Source organism: Melanostigma gelatinosum (assembly GCF_949748355.1).
Source record: "Melanostigma gelatinosum genome assembly, chromosome: 16".
Taxonomy (NCBI): domain Eukaryota; kingdom Metazoa; phylum Chordata; class Actinopteri; order Perciformes; family Zoarcidae; genus Melanostigma; species Melanostigma gelatinosum.
This window is the reverse complement of record NC_136649.1, coordinates 14,526,260-14,544,281: the sequence shown is the minus strand read 5'-3', so window position 1 is coordinate 14,544,281 and position 18,022 is coordinate 14,526,260. Positions and strand designations below refer to the sequence as shown.

At 43.2% G+C, this 18,022-nt stretch overlaps 3 protein-coding genes across 7 annotated transcripts in view; 2 read left to right on the top strand and 1 right to left on the bottom strand.

The window, feature by feature from the left end:
• The first annotated feature begins 903 nt into the window (after positions 1–903).
• wars1 (tryptophanyl-tRNA synthetase 1) lies at positions 904–4,763 on the top strand. 3 transcript variants are annotated; one of them, XM_079286693.1, is made up of 11 exons: positions 904–954; positions 1,256–1,391; positions 1,632–1,848; positions 2,012–2,120; positions 2,271–2,390; positions 2,490–2,672; positions 2,832–2,932; positions 3,167–3,279; positions 3,370–3,543; positions 3,625–3,765; positions 3,951–4,763. In XM_079286693.1, the coding sequence occupies exons 2-11, from the start codon at positions 1,278–1,280 to the stop codon at positions 4,107–4,109; spliced, it is 1,431 nt and encodes a 476-aa protein (XP_079142819.1). In that variant the 5' UTR covers positions 904–954; positions 1,256–1,277; the 3' UTR covers positions 4,110–4,763. The 3 variants fall into 3 exon arrangements, with proteins under 3 accessions (XP_079142819.1, XP_079142818.1, XP_079142817.1); XM_079286692.1 differs by having other exon boundaries at positions 920–1,056; XM_079286691.1 differs by lacking the exon at positions 904–954 and adding an exon at positions 1,089–1,171.
• A 2,735-nt stretch (positions 4,764–7,498) lies between these two features.
• slc25a29l (solute carrier family 25 member 29-like) lies at positions 7,499–13,628 on the top strand. Of its 3 annotated transcripts, XM_079286473.1 has the most exons (5): positions 7,499–7,822; positions 8,331–8,389; positions 8,745–8,788; positions 9,960–10,043; positions 10,922–13,628. In XM_079286473.1, exons 2-5 carry the CDS (start codon positions 8,359–8,361, stop codon positions 11,690–11,692), a joined length of 930 nt encoding a protein of 309 aa, XP_079142599.1. In that variant the 5' UTR covers positions 7,499–7,822; positions 8,331–8,358; the 3' UTR covers positions 11,693–13,628. The 3 variants fall into 3 exon arrangements, with proteins under 3 accessions (XP_079142599.1, XP_079142598.1, XP_079142600.1); XM_079286472.1 differs by lacking the exon at positions 8,331–8,389; XM_079286474.1 differs by lacking the exons at positions 7,499–7,822; positions 8,331–8,389 and adding an exon at positions 9,622–9,665 and having other exon boundaries at positions 8,758–8,788.
• A 211-nt stretch (positions 13,629–13,839) lies between these two features.
• Positions 13,840–18,022, bottom strand: part of fancm (FA complementation group M) — a gene marked incomplete at its 5' end in the record, with an annotated part of 33,961 nt that continues 29,778 nt past the window's right edge. The window contains 10 exons of the mRNA XM_079287132.1: positions 13,840–14,386; positions 14,494–14,788; positions 14,940–15,291; positions 15,408–15,501; positions 15,576–16,036; positions 16,140–16,246; positions 16,384–16,546; positions 17,005–17,124; positions 17,312–17,374; positions 17,904–17,992. Coding sequence (XP_079143258.1) covers positions 14,260–14,386; positions 14,494–14,788; positions 14,940–15,291; positions 15,408–15,501; positions 15,576–16,036; positions 16,140–16,246; positions 16,384–16,546; positions 17,005–17,124; positions 17,312–17,374; positions 17,904–17,992 — 1,871 coding nt within the window. The 3' untranslated portion in view covers positions 13,840–14,259. The remainder of the gene's footprint in view (positions 14,387–14,493; positions 14,789–14,939; positions 15,292–15,407; positions 15,502–15,575; positions 16,037–16,139; positions 16,247–16,383; positions 16,547–17,004; positions 17,125–17,311; positions 17,375–17,903; positions 17,993–18,022) is intronic.

The following is an 18,022-nucleotide window of genomic DNA, read 5'->3' as shown; positions in this document are numbered from 1 at the left end:
GGGCACAATAAAGGGACAACAGGTGAGGTATTAATTCGTCCATTAAGAGGCCTAAGGGTGACATCTGGTGGTGTGTTGAATTTCTGCACATCAAAGTATACTGACTCAGAACAGCAGAAGTTATAATGTACAAATGTTTTGTTGGGAATGTATTGTCATTATTGGGGGGCGATTTGTAGCAGCCAGTCACCTCAGTGCAGCAGCCAAGCAGACATGTTATTTTAAAGGGAAAGACAGAAATATCATTTTTGGGATATCCACAGTCGATCTAACAGTTCGCTAACGTTACGACTTTTAGTGTTAACGTGCGTGGGTACAATACGCTGTTAACGCTAAATCTCAAAGTTTGCGGCTAACGCAGAGGACTAACATTAATGTGTCTTAAATGCCACCAATGTAGCAAAATTAGCTAACATTGGTCGTTAGCCTTTCTGACTCCAATGCTAATATAGCGTAAAGCTAACACAACGCAGTGAATCTGCCTTCAACTGTCGTGCCTGCAACATGGCTAAAAAAAATAACTTCTGAGCATTACCGTGGTTAAAACAGTCAAAAATGAGGTCCAAAATCCCGCAAAATCATAAAGATTACGCAGCGTTTCGCAATAAAAGTAATGTTTCGAATCGTCCACTCATGTCACAACATGCTAACGTGTAAAAGCTTTTATTTTGAAAGCTGCAGGTAGGAACCGAAGTGTCTGTCCTGCTCCGTGTTTTCCTCCGATATACACCGTACAGATTGTATTTACAGTTAGTTTAACGCCTGGGTTTTGTATGAAATCAAGCTGACATAATAAAGAAAACCTAATTCGCATTTAACGCATCAAAAAAAGTAATTAATTAATCATGAATTAATAGCGGAAACTTTGAAGAAGCGTGTTTGCCTGGGGAAGTATTTGACCCAAACACTACCGGGCTGATGCAAGTTGTATGAGCTGTGTGTGAAGAATATACGGTCTGCCGGCTAGTCACTTATTTAATCAGAAATAACATTAGTCCCTCTATTATTGAATGTGATTTTAATGCTTTTATCATTTATGATATATGGACGCTTGAGGTAAATGTAGAGGTAACGTTAGATGAGCTAGCTCAGTAGCTTATCAAGTTAGCTATGGTTAACATATGGGAAGATGTTCAACTACTGTGGCAGGAGATACAGTAATGCTTAAGCAGTTAAGATAGATGCTATACAGAACATGTATCTTTCAGTTACATTATATTTGCTGATTCCTTTTAACGTCTTTATTACTATTCAGTTACCTGGTCGGTGTGAAGAGGATGACAGACTGTCAAGGAGACGGTGAAGGAGCCAAGAGTCCAATGGAGCTCTACGAGAGTTTGGCATCACAAGGAGACGAAGTCAGGGCCTTGAAAACAGCTAAAGCAGAGAAAGTAGGTGGTTGAAATCTAATGTGTAATAACAGTGTTGGTTTATTACACATGATATTCCATTCACCTACATTGTCTAAGGGGGAAAGAGAAATATTGAGCTGAAGCCAAAAACTATCTGCATAGCTTTGTATTTTGGGTGAACTAACCCTTCAAAATATCATGAGAATTTATTTTACACTGCGCCTTGATTCTGTTGTGATGTAGCTGCTTTATCTGACAGTAGGGATTTGGGTTCCTCAGGCTGAAATCGATGCTGCTGTCCAGTTGCTGCTAAAGTTGAAAGTAGACTACAAACAGCTGACGGGTCAGGACTACAAAGCAGGCTCTCCGCCCTCAGAAACATCTGTGGCCCCCGAGAACGGGCCATCAACAGATGGCGCTAATGATGACGACACAGTTGACCCGTGGAACGTCTCCACCAACAACGCCAAGGGAGTGGACTACGACAAACTCATAGGTAAGACAAGCGTCACACAAAGAGCTGGATTTGTATGGCAAATATATATTTCGGAATAATATTAACTCTGATAAACATTTATGACAGTGATATATTTCCACCCATGTGTGATTTATGCTAGACAACAGCAACACAGCTCACATTGTGTCACGTGTTTCCTTAGTGAGGTTTGGCAGCAGTAAAATTGACCAGGAGCTGGTGGACAGAATAGAAAAGGTCTCGGGACAGAAGCCTCATCGCTTTCTACGAAGAGGAATTTTCTTCTCACACAGGTTTTCCTCATTCATTACTTTTTGTGTATGGAAATTTCACAAGTTATTGTGTGGCGTCAACCTCTGTGACCTTTCATTCAAAGTAAAGCATTCATTGGTGAGAGTTAACAAATCAATTTATCACTTTCCTCTGATCTCTGTACCTGGCAGAGATATGCATCAGGTACTGGATGGGTATGAGAAGCACAAGTCCTTCTACCTTTACACTGGCAGAGGTCCGTCCTCAGAGGCCATGCATGTTGGTCACCTCATCCCCTTCATCTTCACCAAGTGAGTTCTCCCTCTGTAATGTTTATTAATACCAAAGAGCTATTGAAGGCACCATCTCAAAGTATCAAGTTGAGACCCAAACTTACTTCCTTGTTGCAGGTGGTTGCAGGATGTATTTGACATTCCTCTGGTGATCCAGTTGACTGATGATGAGAAGTACCTGTGGAAGGATCTATCACTTGAAGATTGCCACCGCTTCGCTGTGGAAAACGCCAAGGACATCATTGCCTGTGGCTTCGATGTGAACAAAACCTTCATCTTCTCTGACCTTGACTACATGGGGTAACGTATATTCCCACATGGCAGACCGTATGCTGAGGCTTCCTTGGATACATACGAGCCCTGCCATATTTATTATTTGTTCACATAACTGCATATCATTTCTTAATCTGGTCAGAATTTTGTTTTTTAAATGTGTTCATTTCATTTTACCTTCTGCAGTGCATCCCCTGCATTCTACAGAAATGTGGTGAAGATCCAGAAACATGTGACATTCAACCAGGTCAAAGGCATCTTTGGCTTTACAGACAGCGACTGCATCGGTAAGGCAACTTAAACAACTGATGACTAAGTCATACTTAATGATTAAAAAAAGACGGATCATTCTTTGATTGCTTTCAGTCAGCCCAGCAGCTGAAACATTTACGTTTTCCTTTTGATTTACAAAACATGTCGGTGTAATCCTGTGTTTGTGGTTTTGTTACATGATTTCCTGACCCTGAAGTGTAATTGTGTGAATACCTTGTTGGTTGTTTATGGTGTTTATTATTTTCTAGGCAAGATCAGCTTCCCAGCCATCCAGGCAGCCCCATCGTTCAGTAGCTCTTTCCCACAGATCTTCAAAGGCAGAAAGGATATACAATGTCTCATCCCCTGTGCCATAGACCAGGTCAGGACAGCATTACAGTAAACGATGACAACACAATAGTGTCCTATCTCACAATGACATGTGTCTGTATCTATCCTCTCCCTCATCCAGGACCCCTACTTCAGGATGACTCGTGATGTGGCTCCGAGGATCGGCTACCACAAACCAGCCCTGCTGCACTCAACCTTCTTCCCAGCCCTGCAGGGGGCGCAGACCAAGATGAGCGCCAGTGACGCCAACTCCTCCATCTTCCTCACTGACACACCCAAACAGATCAAAAACAAGGTGCCGCTCTTACTAGTTATTGCTCGTTCAAATTGACATTGCCTATAATTGCTTACTGGCCAGTGTTATCGTTACTCACAGGTCAACAAACATGCATTTTCGGGAGGAAAAGACACAGTGGAAGAGCACAGGAAGTACGGCGGAAACCCGGATGTAGACGTCGCCTTCATGTACTTGACCTTCTTCTTGGAGGATGATGAACAGCTGGAGAAGATCAAACAGGTGAGGATGAGGAGGACAGAGAACGCAAATTATACCTTCCAAACTTTATTTATTTTGCTAATCATGTTCTTTTCTTTGTTTTGCTTTCCTTAATCTCTCTACGACTTCTCGTTCTGCTCTCTGCATTCTCCCTTCAACTTCCTTTCTGCACACTCCTCCCATTCCTTTAAAACTTCCCTCTACAGGATTACACCAGTGGAGCTCTGCTAACGGGAGAACTGAAGAAGCTTTTGATTGAGACACTGCAGCCAATGATTACACAGCATCAAGAGCAACGCAAACAAGTCACAGAGGAGACAGTCAAGCAGTTCATGACACCCAGGCCTTTAAATTTCAACGTCTAGCCTCCTTGAGCAACTGAGATGTCAAGGTTCATCATGTCACTAATCTCTGTGCAAGAGCAAATAATTATCCATCTTTTTCAATTTAACTTGCAACGAGAAGACAGACATTTTGCATCAGGACTGGAGCAACGGTGTGCTTCTCTGTGTCAAACTAAGCATTGCATTACCCTCACCTTCATGCTGCGTGTTAGCTTTTCTCTGCGCTAAATGCACACGTCTGTTCTCATGAAGTGTTTGTGGTTGCAGCGCTGCTGTAATGTCACATGAGCCCTACTCCAAACCTGGAAAACCGTTCAGGATGAATGAAAATTAACAAGTGTACATTGTTGCAAAATCTGCTTACAACACAGCTACACATCCACCTTTTAAAAACGTTGGTCAAGAAGTCTTATTTTACTTGAGGGAAAATAACTGTCACTTTGTAATAAACAGAAGCAGATGTGTTGGAAGAGATATGATAATGATGTGAGAGTATGATAACAGGGGATATATTATGAGACGTTAATCTCTGAAGAGTTTGAGCATGTCAATAAGGAGGCGATCTGTGTAAAATGTATTTCTCATCAGCGAAAGGGAGTTGACTCAAGGTAACTATTTCGCTAAGCATGGTCTACGTGGAGAGGTTATGCAACGACTAAAAAATAAACTACTTGAACAACCAAAAACATCTTTTGAAAACTTTTTTTTTGCGTTACACAGCCTTTTTTATTTCACAGCAGACATTTTAAAATGTCACAGTAAATACATAATTGACGATGGCTGTATTCCATTGAAGTCCATCAGTTTCAGGGTCCTAGTATTGTACATGCTTCACACTGCCATGGCTTACTGGGACACTTAAATCATTCATGTTCTGAGTAACACCTGTGCTTTTCCTGCCATGACAAGTCAAACATGCCTGTTGTCATAGAAGTGATTTGAACAATGAATGCATATTACATGATATAATGTTCCTTTAAAGGCCAGGTCTTTCATTCACATGTAATTTGAATATAGCCGTAATTTATAAGAGAAAACAATATGAAGTTCCTGAACTGATAAAATGGCGGCCAAGTGTCTGAGAGCACAAGACAAACTGTGTCAGTGAACTGTATATGTATCAGTCACATGGAGGGGGGTGCAAGATGTTGCAATTAAAAATGAACTGCTATAATACAGAAAAAAACATTTTTCATAGACATAAGATTAAAAAAGAATTAAGACAACAAATGTGTTTATGAGTACAGCATATTTGTACTGGCTGCCTGACTCTGTTCTCAAGGGTGGGAGTAATCCTCAACTGTGTCACAGTATAAACACTGAGGGGGAAATGGAAAATTGTAAACAAATATGTATATGTATAACACAGTGAAAAGATTGATGTTTTACAACTCTCCAAAAATTCACAATTCACTTTAAAGTGGTACTAAAGGTACCTGAAGACCGCTGCAGAAACAGAAACACTGTCAGCTTCAGTTGTAAACTCCACACCTACAGCCACAGGATATGTTCTGTAGAAAAACAATTCAGCCGTCTTAAATACATACTTTATACATAAAAATTGAAAAAGGAAAATCCTTCATGATGGCATTATTTAAAAACTTCAGTATGATTTTTTTTCCATGTGTCCCCCTGTCAGACTATGAGAGAATAATCAAAGGTGAAAATGAAGACCAAATTGTAAGTCATCCAAAGTAATTATTAACACGTAAGAGAAAGAAAAGCTAGAGGTAAGTTGAGTGTTTACAAAGGCACATCACTGTTTCATACACGGAGGAGACATGTTGACTGAAGGCTGAGAGTCGGGCCCTTTGAGAAGGCCCCGAGTTGCTCAGATGATATTGTTCGTGTGATACAGTGAAAAAAGCCTCGGTATGCGCTGCACAAACCAGTCCATCCAGAGTCCAGCTCCGATTGAGACCATGGGTGTGCCAAATTGCCTGACAAACCTGCCAGAAGCACCACTTTCCACTCTGTAAGAAGAGGACACGTTTGAACATGTTTCAAATGATACTATAAAAACTGTACATTTTGAGAAGGCAACCCCCTCACACTGCTGACATCTTTTCACCATGTCAGCTGGAGACAGCAATACAACCTGAAGAACAGAAATTAAGCTTATGAAGTAATTGACAAATAGAGATATGGACTGACATTTTAAACTATGACAAATCAGCACAACAATGCAATTCCACGCTCTTCTCGGCTGAAGACTACAATGATGCCACTGGACAGATTTCGTCTGGATACGTTTTTGCCTCTTTGCTTTGGTTGTTTGGTGTGTTGTATCCTCCAATCATTTGGATGCATATAAAAGCATTTGAAGACTTTTTGGGACGTGCTTCAAACCAAAAAAAAGCTTTCAGGGTCGCTGCAGTGCTATGATTGCCCACTTTGCTTAGCTGGTAATCCATCTTTAATTAGATTAGTTCATATTTTGTGTCCCCATAGATTCTATGGGGGAAAGTATGCTTTACAACCAGTACAATACTACAGACTATGTGGTCAAAATGACTATAGAGATAAATCGCCACTTCTCTGACTGTCCCTACGCTCAGTGATGGAAGAAGTAGTCAGTCAGTCATAATACCACAGAGTAAAACACTCAGTCGTGCATTCAAAATCTTACTTCAGTACAAGCACAAGGTATCAGCATCAAAATATACTTAAAGTGTCAAAAGGAATACTCATTATGCCGAATGGCATAATGAGTTCAGAATAATATATTATCTTTTCATGGATTCTAGTTAGTTAGTGTGTTAGCACTAATGTTGCACCTTGTAAAGGTGGGGCTACTCTACTTGATGTACTGCCTGGTGGTATCTCTATCCATATATTACATCATAGTTTATGAGTTGATTAAATAGTTTATATTAATATTCTGATTCTGCAAAATTGTCAAAAATAAACCCCATTTGGCTTCATAAAGTCGCAAAAAATAGAAATACTGAAGTGAAGTAGAATTGCTTCATGAACAGTATAGTACATGTGCGTACTTTCCACAACTGTTTGCAGGGCCGTTGTGTTGTATTTCACCACACTACTAGTTTAGTTTGAGTACACTATTCATAGCTCCCCTGTCACTCTGTTCAAGTATCCCAGTTGGGACGCTCGCACATGCTGATGACGACCTCCATGATGATAACACTGTTGATTTTGAAGGTGCGGAGGATCAGCAGCGATGGTTTCTAACACGCCTCTGCGGCTCTGAGACTATGGCCCGGCAGCAGCCAATGGGTGCGAGGGGCGGACAGACCCGGCTAGGGGAGTTGTCTACTTCCAAGTAATCCGATTGGGTGTCCTTTAAATAAGCGCATACACGTTTCTTCTTCTCTACTTTGAACCAGTGCCGCCTCCTCCTTCCTCCTGCGGTACATATATATATATAGAACGTTTTGGCAGTAAAGGGCACTTAAAATAGTGAGCGTGTGCGGAGACATCAGCGAAATAAACCTGTCACAGTTTCAACCACGCTCCGGGTCCGTCCGCTTTGCTCAGCATCAGAAACCCAACAGAGGAGATTGCTAAACGCTAACCAAGCTTGGCTTGAACACCAAGCCTGAGCTTGTAAATATCGAAGTGCTGACTTTCTTTTCCGGGGAGATTTATAACAAAAGTACCTACTGAATAACTTGTGAATTACGTCTGTCAGCCACCAAGTTAGCTTGACACATTTCCACCGTTAGATTTCTTTAAAGGAATGGCATTGGACTTCGCTGCGGGCTGTATAGGAGGTAAGTAACTGTTAATGAGCTGGTACTGATGTTAGCTTGCCAAGCTAACGAGCGGAAGCTAGCGTTAGCATTAGCCAGCTTTCAGTTTGTCTCCTCAAGGAGCGCGTGGACCGCTCACACTTCGTGGTGATTTGTCTCCAGCTGCCACGTCCGAGAAACGATACACAAACAAACTACAATTAAGAGACTCAAAATCCAAGTTGTTGTTTTTTGGTTTCTCTGAACTTCTATGGAAATCCCGGGTGTAGGTTAAAGTTAGGAAATGACATTCCGAACCGATAACTCACAGGCGAAAATCCAAGGCAGGTCTTCCCCAAAACTACCCCAGATAGTCTCACTTTAGAGCTGGTGAGATAAGAGTGTTGTCCAGAAAAGCCAGATGTAAGGTACTTTATGTAGAGATACTAGTACCTGAAATGAAGTGATATTTGTGCTCCTCATGGTCATATATTCCCCTAAAGCTACACCCACACATCTATCGACTTATTTTGTTTATTCACTGATTCAGACATGTCCTGTCCTGTACTCCTATCCCAATGCAAGCTGGTCACACCTTAGTAATAACAGGTATGTGCATGATTTGTAACTAGACCCTCAAAACAAGTACCGTACATTATAATATAGATACACTGTTTGTACTGTTTATAATCAGCATTATAAATGTATCACATTTGAGGATTAGATACCTCTGATGAGTGAATACCTCTCTTGGCTAATATGTCCTGATATGACATGGTCACAAGTTACTGTATAATGGATTTGTTGCTCAGTCAAGGACAGGGCACCGTCGAGCTTTCAACACCGATACAATGCAGTGATTACTCTGCTCAGGCTGTTTGCAGTTGAGAGACGAGCCGCAAGATTACTATGCCATTTTCTAAAAATACAAAGTTTCATAATTAGTATGATTTTTTTTTTTCAGGGGCAGCTGGTGTTTTGGTTGGACATCCGTTTGACACTGTGAAGGTGAGTGTCTGCTCCGTCTTCTACACTATTTGCTCATGTTGGGCAATGGTAGGATCCAGTACTTTGCTGTTATGGTGTTGTAAATCAGACCACTCTGAATATGAAGCCAGATAATCTGAAGTTAGTCATGCTGCAATACACTGAGATACTTGAGCACGATTAATGGGATCTTAGATGACTGTAGGGCTGCTATTATTATTATTGTTATTATTATTATTATTGAAATACTTGTGTTTTATCTGATGCAGATTGTGTTTTAATAGAACCAAGTTCTGTGTATGCTATAAAGTATTGTGCTGAACTTCAGAACAAGAACGTACACTCATTTCCCCTTAAAATAAAATTGTCATTCATCAGAGGCTATTTGGGGACATTTGCTTCTGTTACTGGCATTTTGCTGAATAACTCTGGTGCTCTCTTATCCTTTACAGTCATTGTTTTCAACTAACCGCACACAGTCGCATGAAGTATTGTTATCACTGTCGTTAGTAGACTTACCGTACTCACTTTCGGCTTGAAGCTACTCGTTAAAGTCAATTTAATGGCAAAATAATCATTGGTGTGGTTTTCTGACCTCCCATCTCACCATTTCTGTAAAACTTTGAATTACAATGAATACATTGTTGTCATTCACATTATTTGTTTGAGGACTGAGGAGGAAGGTTTAAATACAGCACACGATTGTGTGAAATTGCAGCATCCACATGGGAGGCATACAGAGGTGGTTGATGGTTTGGTTGTAGCTCTTTTCTACTTTGCTCTCAATGTCATTTCTCCCTGAGCTCGTGTCTCGGGGAGGTTGTCTTAACAGCAACAGTGTCACTGTGTTGTAGATGAGAGAGAGAAATAAACAACCTCTCGATGGAAATGTGACCTAGTAAGTATGGTCGAGGTATTTTATTGTCTTCTCTCACTCAATGTCTTGTTCTATAGAAGTATAAAGCACAGAAGATATTTTAGTTTCTCATACAACTTCATTCTCGGTTAATTTCTTCCCCTTGTATGTTGCACCCTTTAATAGATTTATTTTACCCTCAAAGAACCATTTCAAAGCTCTGCCTGCTTGTTTCCCTTTGACTCCGTGTTACAGTATGTGGCTTGTAGTTGTTGTGGCCCTGTTGACGGCCATGTTACTTTATCACATGACTAACATGACGGCCGTCATCCACAGGTGAGGCTTCAAGTTCAAAATGTGGACAGACCTCTGTACCGCGGGACATATCACTGCTTCCAGTCAATCATACGGCAAGAGTCGGTAAGTTTGTTGTAAATGTCTCAATGTTTTTTACTAGTTTGTATATTCTCCGTCATGGCTGCTTAGATAATGTGCATGTCTTTCACCGTGTGCTGCCTACTGTGAGAATGGTCACCGCTCTGATCAAAGTGTCCAGTTACAGTCCCATCTCCAGACACGCATCAGCCCATGGTCAGCCAGCATGTTGCTAACATAGGGGGGGGGGTCAGTGAGGATCTTTTTTCTGCGTGGGCTAAATAAAGCTTTGCACATCAGGCCATTTAAGCTAAGTGTGTGCTTGGTCTCGGTGAACGTCTTGTGGCTGTTTTCACATGGAGGCATCGGATTGTATTTCTACTACAGTACATTATGCAAATCTTAAGTTGTTCTCAGCAATTTGTTCCCACACATTCATATATGTGGGCATTCATTTACAAAACAAAATCAATCTGATGATCTGTTTACATTGTCCTTGACCTGTTGACTTTCTTCATTCTGCTATGTATCACACTGGTGTGTGTGTGTGTGTGTGTGTGTGTGTGTGTGTGTGTGTGTGTGTGTGTGTGTGTGTGTGTGTGTGTGTGTGTGTGTGTGTGTGTGTGTGTGTGTGTGTGTGTGTGTGTGTGTGTGTGTGTGTGTGTGTGTGTGTGTGTGTGTGTGTGTGTGTGTGTGTGTGCCTAGCAGCTGAAGGTTTTGAGGACACTGCTGCCAGCTTGTCACTGACACTGGCTGTCACTGCTCCTGTCTGAAAATGTATTCTCTCGGTTTGCTACACTACATTATAAATCCTTACGAGCTTAATTCGTTCAACTTGCGTGCAGAAATGATCATATAATGTTCACAGCTGCTGGGCTCTGTAGAGATTCTGATGTCCCGGTAATCTGTCTCTGTGTCTGTAGATGCTCGGCCTGTACAAAGGCATCGGCTCTCCAATGATGGGCCTCACCTTCATCAATGCCATAGTTTTTGGGGTCCAGGGCAACGCCATGCGCAAGCTTGGCCGCGACACGCCCCTCAACCAGTTCCTGGCCGGCGCCTCCGCAGGAACCATCCAGTGTGTCATCTGCTGCCCGATGGAGCTGGCGAAGACGCGCATGCAGCTGCAAGGGACCGGAGAGAAGAAGTCGACGAGGAAGCTGTATAAGAACTCCCTGGACTGTCTGGTGAGAATCTACAACAAGGAGGGGATCCGAGGTATCAATCGCGGCATGGTGACCACCCTGCTGCGCGAGACACCCGGTTTCGGCGTGTACTTTCTCGCCTACGACATGTGGACACGTTACCTCGGCTGCGAGCCGGAGGATCCTTACATGATCCTCAAGTTGCTGTTTGCCGGCGGGATGTCCGGCATCGCTTCCTGGATCTCCACCTATCCCGTGGACGTGATCAAGTCGCGCCTCCAGGCGGACGGGGTGGGCGGCGTCCACCAGTACAGCGGCATCATGGACTGTGTCAGGCAGAGCTTAAAGAAAGAGGGGTGGAGGGTGTTCACGCGCGGACTCACGTCCACTTTGCTCCGCGCATTTCCAGTGAATGCGACCACGTTTGCCACCGTGACTCTATTTTTACTGTACATGCGCGAGGGAGAGGAGTGTCGCATTCAGGACTCTGAGCCGCCGTCAGTCCAGCTGCAGCCTCTGCAGCCCCAGACACAGCCAACCAACATGTGAGCTGCAGAGAGCGTGACTACAGTCATCAGCAAGTCTATATAGCGTTTCTCTGGAGGGAAGCTGCAGCTTAATGCAGGTCTATGATCTGTTCACTGGTGTCAATTATGAGAGAGGTGAACTGATCCGAGGTAAGCCCATGGAGCTACAGCCAAGTGACCCTGTGCATTATTTAAATAATATATTTTAAGATGGTTGCACTTGTAAATATAGTATGGCTAATAGTCCTTGGCTTTTCTACACATTTTGAGTTTCAAGTAATTTAGGAAACTGTTACAATTGTCACTGATTACAGTAGTTACAGATGTTCTTAAAAGTGAGACTGTCTTTAATGCTGTGTTCAAATCATAGAGTATGTATCTCTACTATAAGACATTAAGACATGCCTAAACATAGTTATTGATTACCAAAAATAGTCTACAAAGTTCAGCATGTTTGTGAACATGAATGCATTTTCACTGTTACATTCTGCAAACGTCAATCGATAAAATTAATGTGATTTTCAATTTACAATTAAATAATTTTAAGCAATCAATTGTTACCTCCATGATATTCAGGTCACGTCCACCCCCACATAGTGTGAACGCAGCATCTTTTCACAATGGTTACAGAGACAAAGAAAGCGTTTTACCTCTAAATATTATTTTTCTGAGGTTATAATTGTGTGTATATAGTTCAGCTTTCCTATGAGAAGTCATAAGAATTTGAGCCAAAGTCTTGATGCTGTTTAAAGTTTTAATTGGTGGAAATATTACAGGCTCCGTTTGTCGTACCGTTTGTCGTACCGTTGCAGTACGACAAACGCAGATACAAAGGCATGTGTGTTCATTTAATTTAAAGAATGTAATTATTTGACACAATCATTGTCCAAAGCCATTATGCCGTTTTTAATCTTTTTGTCGTGGACAGTGTCCAAAGAAAGCACCTTATGGTATCGTGAGTACACGCACGGTTAGAAACCATTTTCTGCCATCACATTGTCCATTTTGTAATATTTTTAATTTTGTATTTCCAAGTAGGGCAAGATTCTGTTGGCTGCTGATGGCTCGTTGAAAGTGGGCTTTTAAACAATCTAAATGTAATTTTAAAACTTGTGCCTCCTCCTCAAGGTGGAGGTGTGGTTTTGTCAGAACGGTTCTGTGCACTAGCCTGCGCCACCTAGAGGCAGAGGAAGGAATGGGTCCGGCAATTTGAACACTTTTCAGCTGCAGGTTTAACATTGTGTAGCTGCTGTTTGCGAGTTTCAGACGGCACATTATTACTTCTGTCATTTATGCACCTGTGATAACATTCTCAGACGCTTGACCATCAGACCACACAAGTGTTACGAGAATAAGTCACTGGACAGCTCTGTGTCCCTCAATATTAACCAGGATAGTCATTGTAGGACAGGGGGACACAGTGTGACCTAGAGGAATTTGACCTCAGTACTTTACTCAGTGAACAGCTGCCCGAGTTCACAGACGCGTTACATTTTCTAGGTTTGAAGTGTAAACTACAACAAATCCAACAGTGAAACTGCAGTCGTGCAAAAAAAAAAAATCCCTTTGTAAACCTACTTGCAGGTGACGAGTATTCAAATTGCTGGCGCTATTACTTTCCTTCCACACATTTTCTTGCTGCTGCGGTTTTTGTTATTAAAGAGTGGCAGATGTTTGGCTGGTCTGAAAGAGCTTTGGGGTTGTCCAATGACAATGTTGTACATACTGTGAATCTTTTTTTTTTTAGTTCCTTAGTTTAGTTCTTTAGTTCCAATCCTGTATTGTTTTTTTTGGTTCCAAGATTTTAGTTCTCTTTGTCTCAAGTTGTCTGACTGTACGGGTGGATTATGCACGACTGTTGACATCTTTGTAAAAGGGCTGATTTAACCGTCTACTGTTGCCTTCATGTTCTGTGCTCGTTTGTAGTACTCTGAGAGAAAGGTGAAATAAAAATCATTGTTTTCTGAAAGACTGTTCTTGGTGCAGATCAACTATTCCCACAATATCTGAGAATGGACGGCTGTGTTAAGTGACCGTTAAAGAAATGAAAGACTGATATCTAGTGGTGACAGATGGTATCACAGGTTCTACTTCCTGTACACACAAATACTTTGACAGTTGTGTATAAAAACAATAGCAGTTTATTCAAGATATTTGATATATGGATACATGATTTGGCAAAAATAAGTTAAGTATCAATCAAATATTGATTATGATCACAGTGTTGCCTCAACTTAGATTACTGTTCGAGTCTAAAGGGAAACACTTCACCCAAATTGTGACAAAGACACTGCATGAAACAAGTCCTATGCCTGAAGACACCCATCGTATTATATAACAAACAACTTGAGTTGTGTGGTGTTTCCCTTTCAACTTGTGCAAGAAGGTTGGATTATTATCCCGAGGCACTTCAAATAGCTCAGTCACTGTACATGTAGTGCCTGTCGTCCCTTTGGTCCCTGGTGAGTGAAAACAAAGAGCAACAAAAAGAAGGGCAGGGGAAGTGAAGAAAGACGAAGTAGTGGACAAATAAAGGAAGAGCGGAATAGATTTCAGATTGTTTTCCTACAGGGTTGCTCCTCTGCGCCGCTAGCTGGTTTTTCCTGCTTTTGATGTGTTCAAGAAGAAGGAGTCGCAGGAGTAGCGCAGGAAGCGGTAGATCTCCTCGGCTCTGGACCGACTCATACAGCCGCCCCTTTGTATGGCTTCAATGGAGCTGTGGGAGGAACAGAAGAAGACGGGAGGAGACCTTGTACTGTGTGAACAACGGGAAAGAAAGTATCTGTTCCTTTGCCACAACACACACACACACACGTCCTTTACCTGTTGATGAGTTGGCCAATAGACCTGAAGTTGTGGCTCATGCTGAGGGCCTGGATGTAGTTGACTGAGGGCAGGCTCAAGTAGAGCTGCAGAGCCTGCTGCCTGTGCTGCCCTCTGACCTCCATCGGTACGGTGATGCCCTGACCTTTACGCTGCTCCAGCCGTGCCAGGTCAGCCAGCAAGCCGGCGCTCTGTTCGGTGCCATCGCTCCACAGCAAGCGCATCCCGGTGCGCACCAGCGCCGTCAAAGTGCTGTCGTAGTAGCGTGTTCGCTGAAACGGACGGGACGCCTCGCCTGTGACGGCGACAATTACAAAGAACTGAAACATATGTGATACCTCAAAGTATATCAACTTGCTGTGCAAGCTGCTAAACCATCCTGTAATCAAAATACACAGCACAACACCCATATTAAGTCATCAAATCAGCGGCCCCTCCCTACTGACCTGGCTTGGTTCGGTCCTTCTCCACTATCAGACAAACGCGCTCAAACAACCCCTGCAAGCTGTTCACTCTTTCAGCCAGTCGCTTGCGGTTCTGCATTGCCGCCAAGTCCGACTGGCTGTGCCTCTCCACCGCCGTGCGGTTGCTGACGATGAAGTAGCTGCCATCCAGCGAGCAGACGTGGACGGTGGCTGCGTGGCGCTGACGGAGGCTGGTCATCAGCTCCACCCCGCTACTGAGGCAGCGACTGTCCACCAGAATGCAAACAGGTGCGGGGGGGGCAGGGGCCTCGCTGACTGATGATGGACCCTGTGCGGTGGACGTCTGTGGAACTGAGGAGGTGGCAAGAGGTGCCTGGAAGAAAACCTCAATGAAGTCAGCTTCTTTGTATGTTTTAGTGGCCATGTTCAACAACACACACACACACACACCGTAGGACAAGTGTGTATCTGGACCATCTTTGCTCGTACCTGGGGTTGCTTCTTGGAGGATAACGGCAACTCTGTCTCGATAAAGTCCAGCTCATCAGAGAGCAAATGCTGATTTTCTATCCTTTGACGACACCTGCAAGATAAAAGACGATTATGCTCCAGTGGTTGATGAAAGTTTATGTGCTACCATATGAGAATCTCTTTTACCTTTCCTTTTGCCGGTCCTCACTCACTGAGCACCTCTGTGCCTTGCTCAGTACTGAGACCTTGGATGCTGCGGTTGAAGACGAGGAGGAGGAGGAGGGTTTCTGCTGTACTGCCTTTGGCCACAGAGGGACAGCAACATCCGCTTCTGTTGTGAGACTTTTCTTTTTACCAACTTCCTCCGTCTCCTCCTCACTAGAATCCTCAAGGCGTATGACACGGACGCGCTTGGTTTTCAGCCCGGCTTTCTGCTCTGGTGGAGCTCCAGCTGTAAGCTTGGCGCCAGCTCTTGCTTTGTGCAGGAATACACGCCGTCTGGTGGCGTACTGCCTCCGCCCCCCCACATACGACTCCTCGGGCATAAGTTCAACGTCTTCAGCGTCCTCCACGCTGCTCTCCACCTCCTCCACCTCATTTCCCACCACAAAGCCGTCCTCTGCATACGTTTCATCCATCTCAGGCACCTGGAGTCAAGAATAAGACCAGAAGGTAACTTAACTGCCTTGTATTTGGTTTCTTTGTAAGTCATATTATCATTGAGTAAAGACAATATAATATACAGTATACCTGAGAAAATATGTCCATGTTGTGATGATTTCTGTGGGACATTTTGAACTTTCCCTGGACTGCAGGGCTTTTCACTGACTTCAGGTAAACGCCATGCATCTCTGAGTCTGCCATAGAGGGGAACAAACAAAGCCTCAATGTTATGGCACAAATCCTCCCGCTCACTTTAGGGAATTAGGTTTAAAATACAATCCACTGAGGGTACAATCAAATCACATTTCTTGGACTAAACACGGCGCCGCACCATTCAGTCCCTGTGAGAAGTGTGTGTTGTCGACCACAAAGCCTTCAAGAGAGTGGTCCTGTTCTTCTCCATCCTCTTCATCAGACGACACGTCGCCCGCCCCCTCCCCCGACAGCTCTGCTTCTTCGTCCAGGAAATGGCGGCCTTTTCGACGTTTGGGATGCTGAGAAAGAAACAGTGGATAATGTCAAGTTTGACGGATGCTCCATGCGTCTGTGAGTGACATTTATAGACGTGACATTTTCATGGAGGGAGGAAAGGTGTCATTTTTGGGCAAAAACTGGTCTGAAATATGTTATGGTTGTATTTGTTTGTAGCTAAATAACCAGATACTTCCCTCAGGAGTTTGTGGAGACCAAGAACAAAGTAAATCTTTGACTAATATTCATCAGAAATACATTCGCACACTAAAAATGATACACAGTACATTCACGTTTCTGCACTTACGGTAACATGAATTCTAATTTTTCCAGCAACCAGAAACAAACACGGCACCAGAGCTGTGTTTGCATCAACACCGGTGCCATTCATTGCATGCAGTGACAAGAAAACATGACGAATAAATGATACGATTCAGATTCAGATCACAGCGTTCTGCAGAGACCCATCTGTCACACAAACCTTGGCTTGGCCTCGTTGGACGCTTTGCCTCTCGGCTCCGGGTGCTGTGCTTCTGCGTGTGAACACGGACTCCTTCCGGAAATCATCATCAGAAACGGCTTCACCCTCCATTTCATCTGACTGGAGACCAGCGAGGAGAACAAATGAGTCAAATACTGTGAAACGCTTTATGAAGCTGCATATTCATCAAAAGCATTTAGGAAATGAGTGTAAGTAACGCGTGGAGTGAAATCATTTAAATCGCATTGACTGTGCGGAACAGGTTGAACCATGTGGCTTTAATCGCTGCGAATGAATTAAACCTTACGGTGTTAAGTGCAACTGCACGTTTCCTCTTCGCCACCACCGGGGAGTCCACGCCGCTGCACGTCTTCGACGAGCAGAGACAAAACGGGTCACACGTCACTCGTAAACAGTAGGTACGTGGTGTCTCATCTCAATTCATCAAGATGTGTTTTTGACATTTCAAGAGCTGCAAATGCTTCTTCGCTGCTTGCAGGCTCGTTGCCATGACAACTGCAGGTACCTCGGAGGTGACGGACAGCCAGAGTCGTCCGAGTCAGACGTCTCCTGCATTAGTCCTTGTTTTGTTTGCACCACAACACAGAGGTTGATGGTTTTTTTTGTATTTACCGGTACTTGGTATTTGTATTCTACATCCAAAAAGGTTAAAATTCAAGTGACCATATTTTTATCTCATTGATCTTATGAAAAGAAAGAAAAGATAATTTACATCAATCAGAGGTGCAACTCTCCGACCAACTGTCTTGAATAAACTGGATATATTTGGCATTTTTCACAATATCCTTTGGACCAAATGATTAATCGAGAAAACAATTACCATATTAGTAACATAACACAAATCAGTTGCAGCTCGAATATCGACAGGCCTTGCTCACCACGTCCGGGGACGACAAGGGTTTGACTTTATTCTGATGTCTTCTTTTATGAACCACGACCTCATCCTCACTGTCACTGGTGCGTTCCGCTAAGAAAGAAGGTGAAACATTCAGAAATC

Excerpts from the sequence above, each read along its gene's own strand:
- slc25a29l (XM_079286472.1), top strand. The coding sequence starts at position 7,789 with ATGGCATTGGACTTCGCTGCGGGCTGTATAGGAG. Across the intron at positions 7,823-8,744 it reads CGCTGCGGGCTGTATAGGAG|GGGCAGCTGGTGTTTTGGTT; the intron begins GTAAGTAACTGT and ends TTTTTTTTTCAG. Across the intron at positions 8,789-9,959 it reads ATCCGTTTGACACTGTGAAG|GTGAGGCTTCAAGTTCAAAA; the intron begins GTGAGTGTCTGC and ends CGTCATCCACAG.
- wars1 (XM_079286691.1), top strand. The coding sequence starts at position 1,122 with ATGGGAAGATGTTCAACTACTGTGGCAGGAGATACAGTAATGCTTAAG. Across the intron at positions 3,544-3,624 it reads CCAAACAGATCAAAAACAAG|GTCAACAAACATGCATTTTC; the intron begins GTGCCGCTCTTA and ends CGTTACTCACAG. Across the intron at positions 3,766-3,950 it reads AGCTGGAGAAGATCAAACAG|GATTACACCAGTGGAGCTCT; the intron begins GTGAGGATGAGG and ends TTCCCTCTACAG.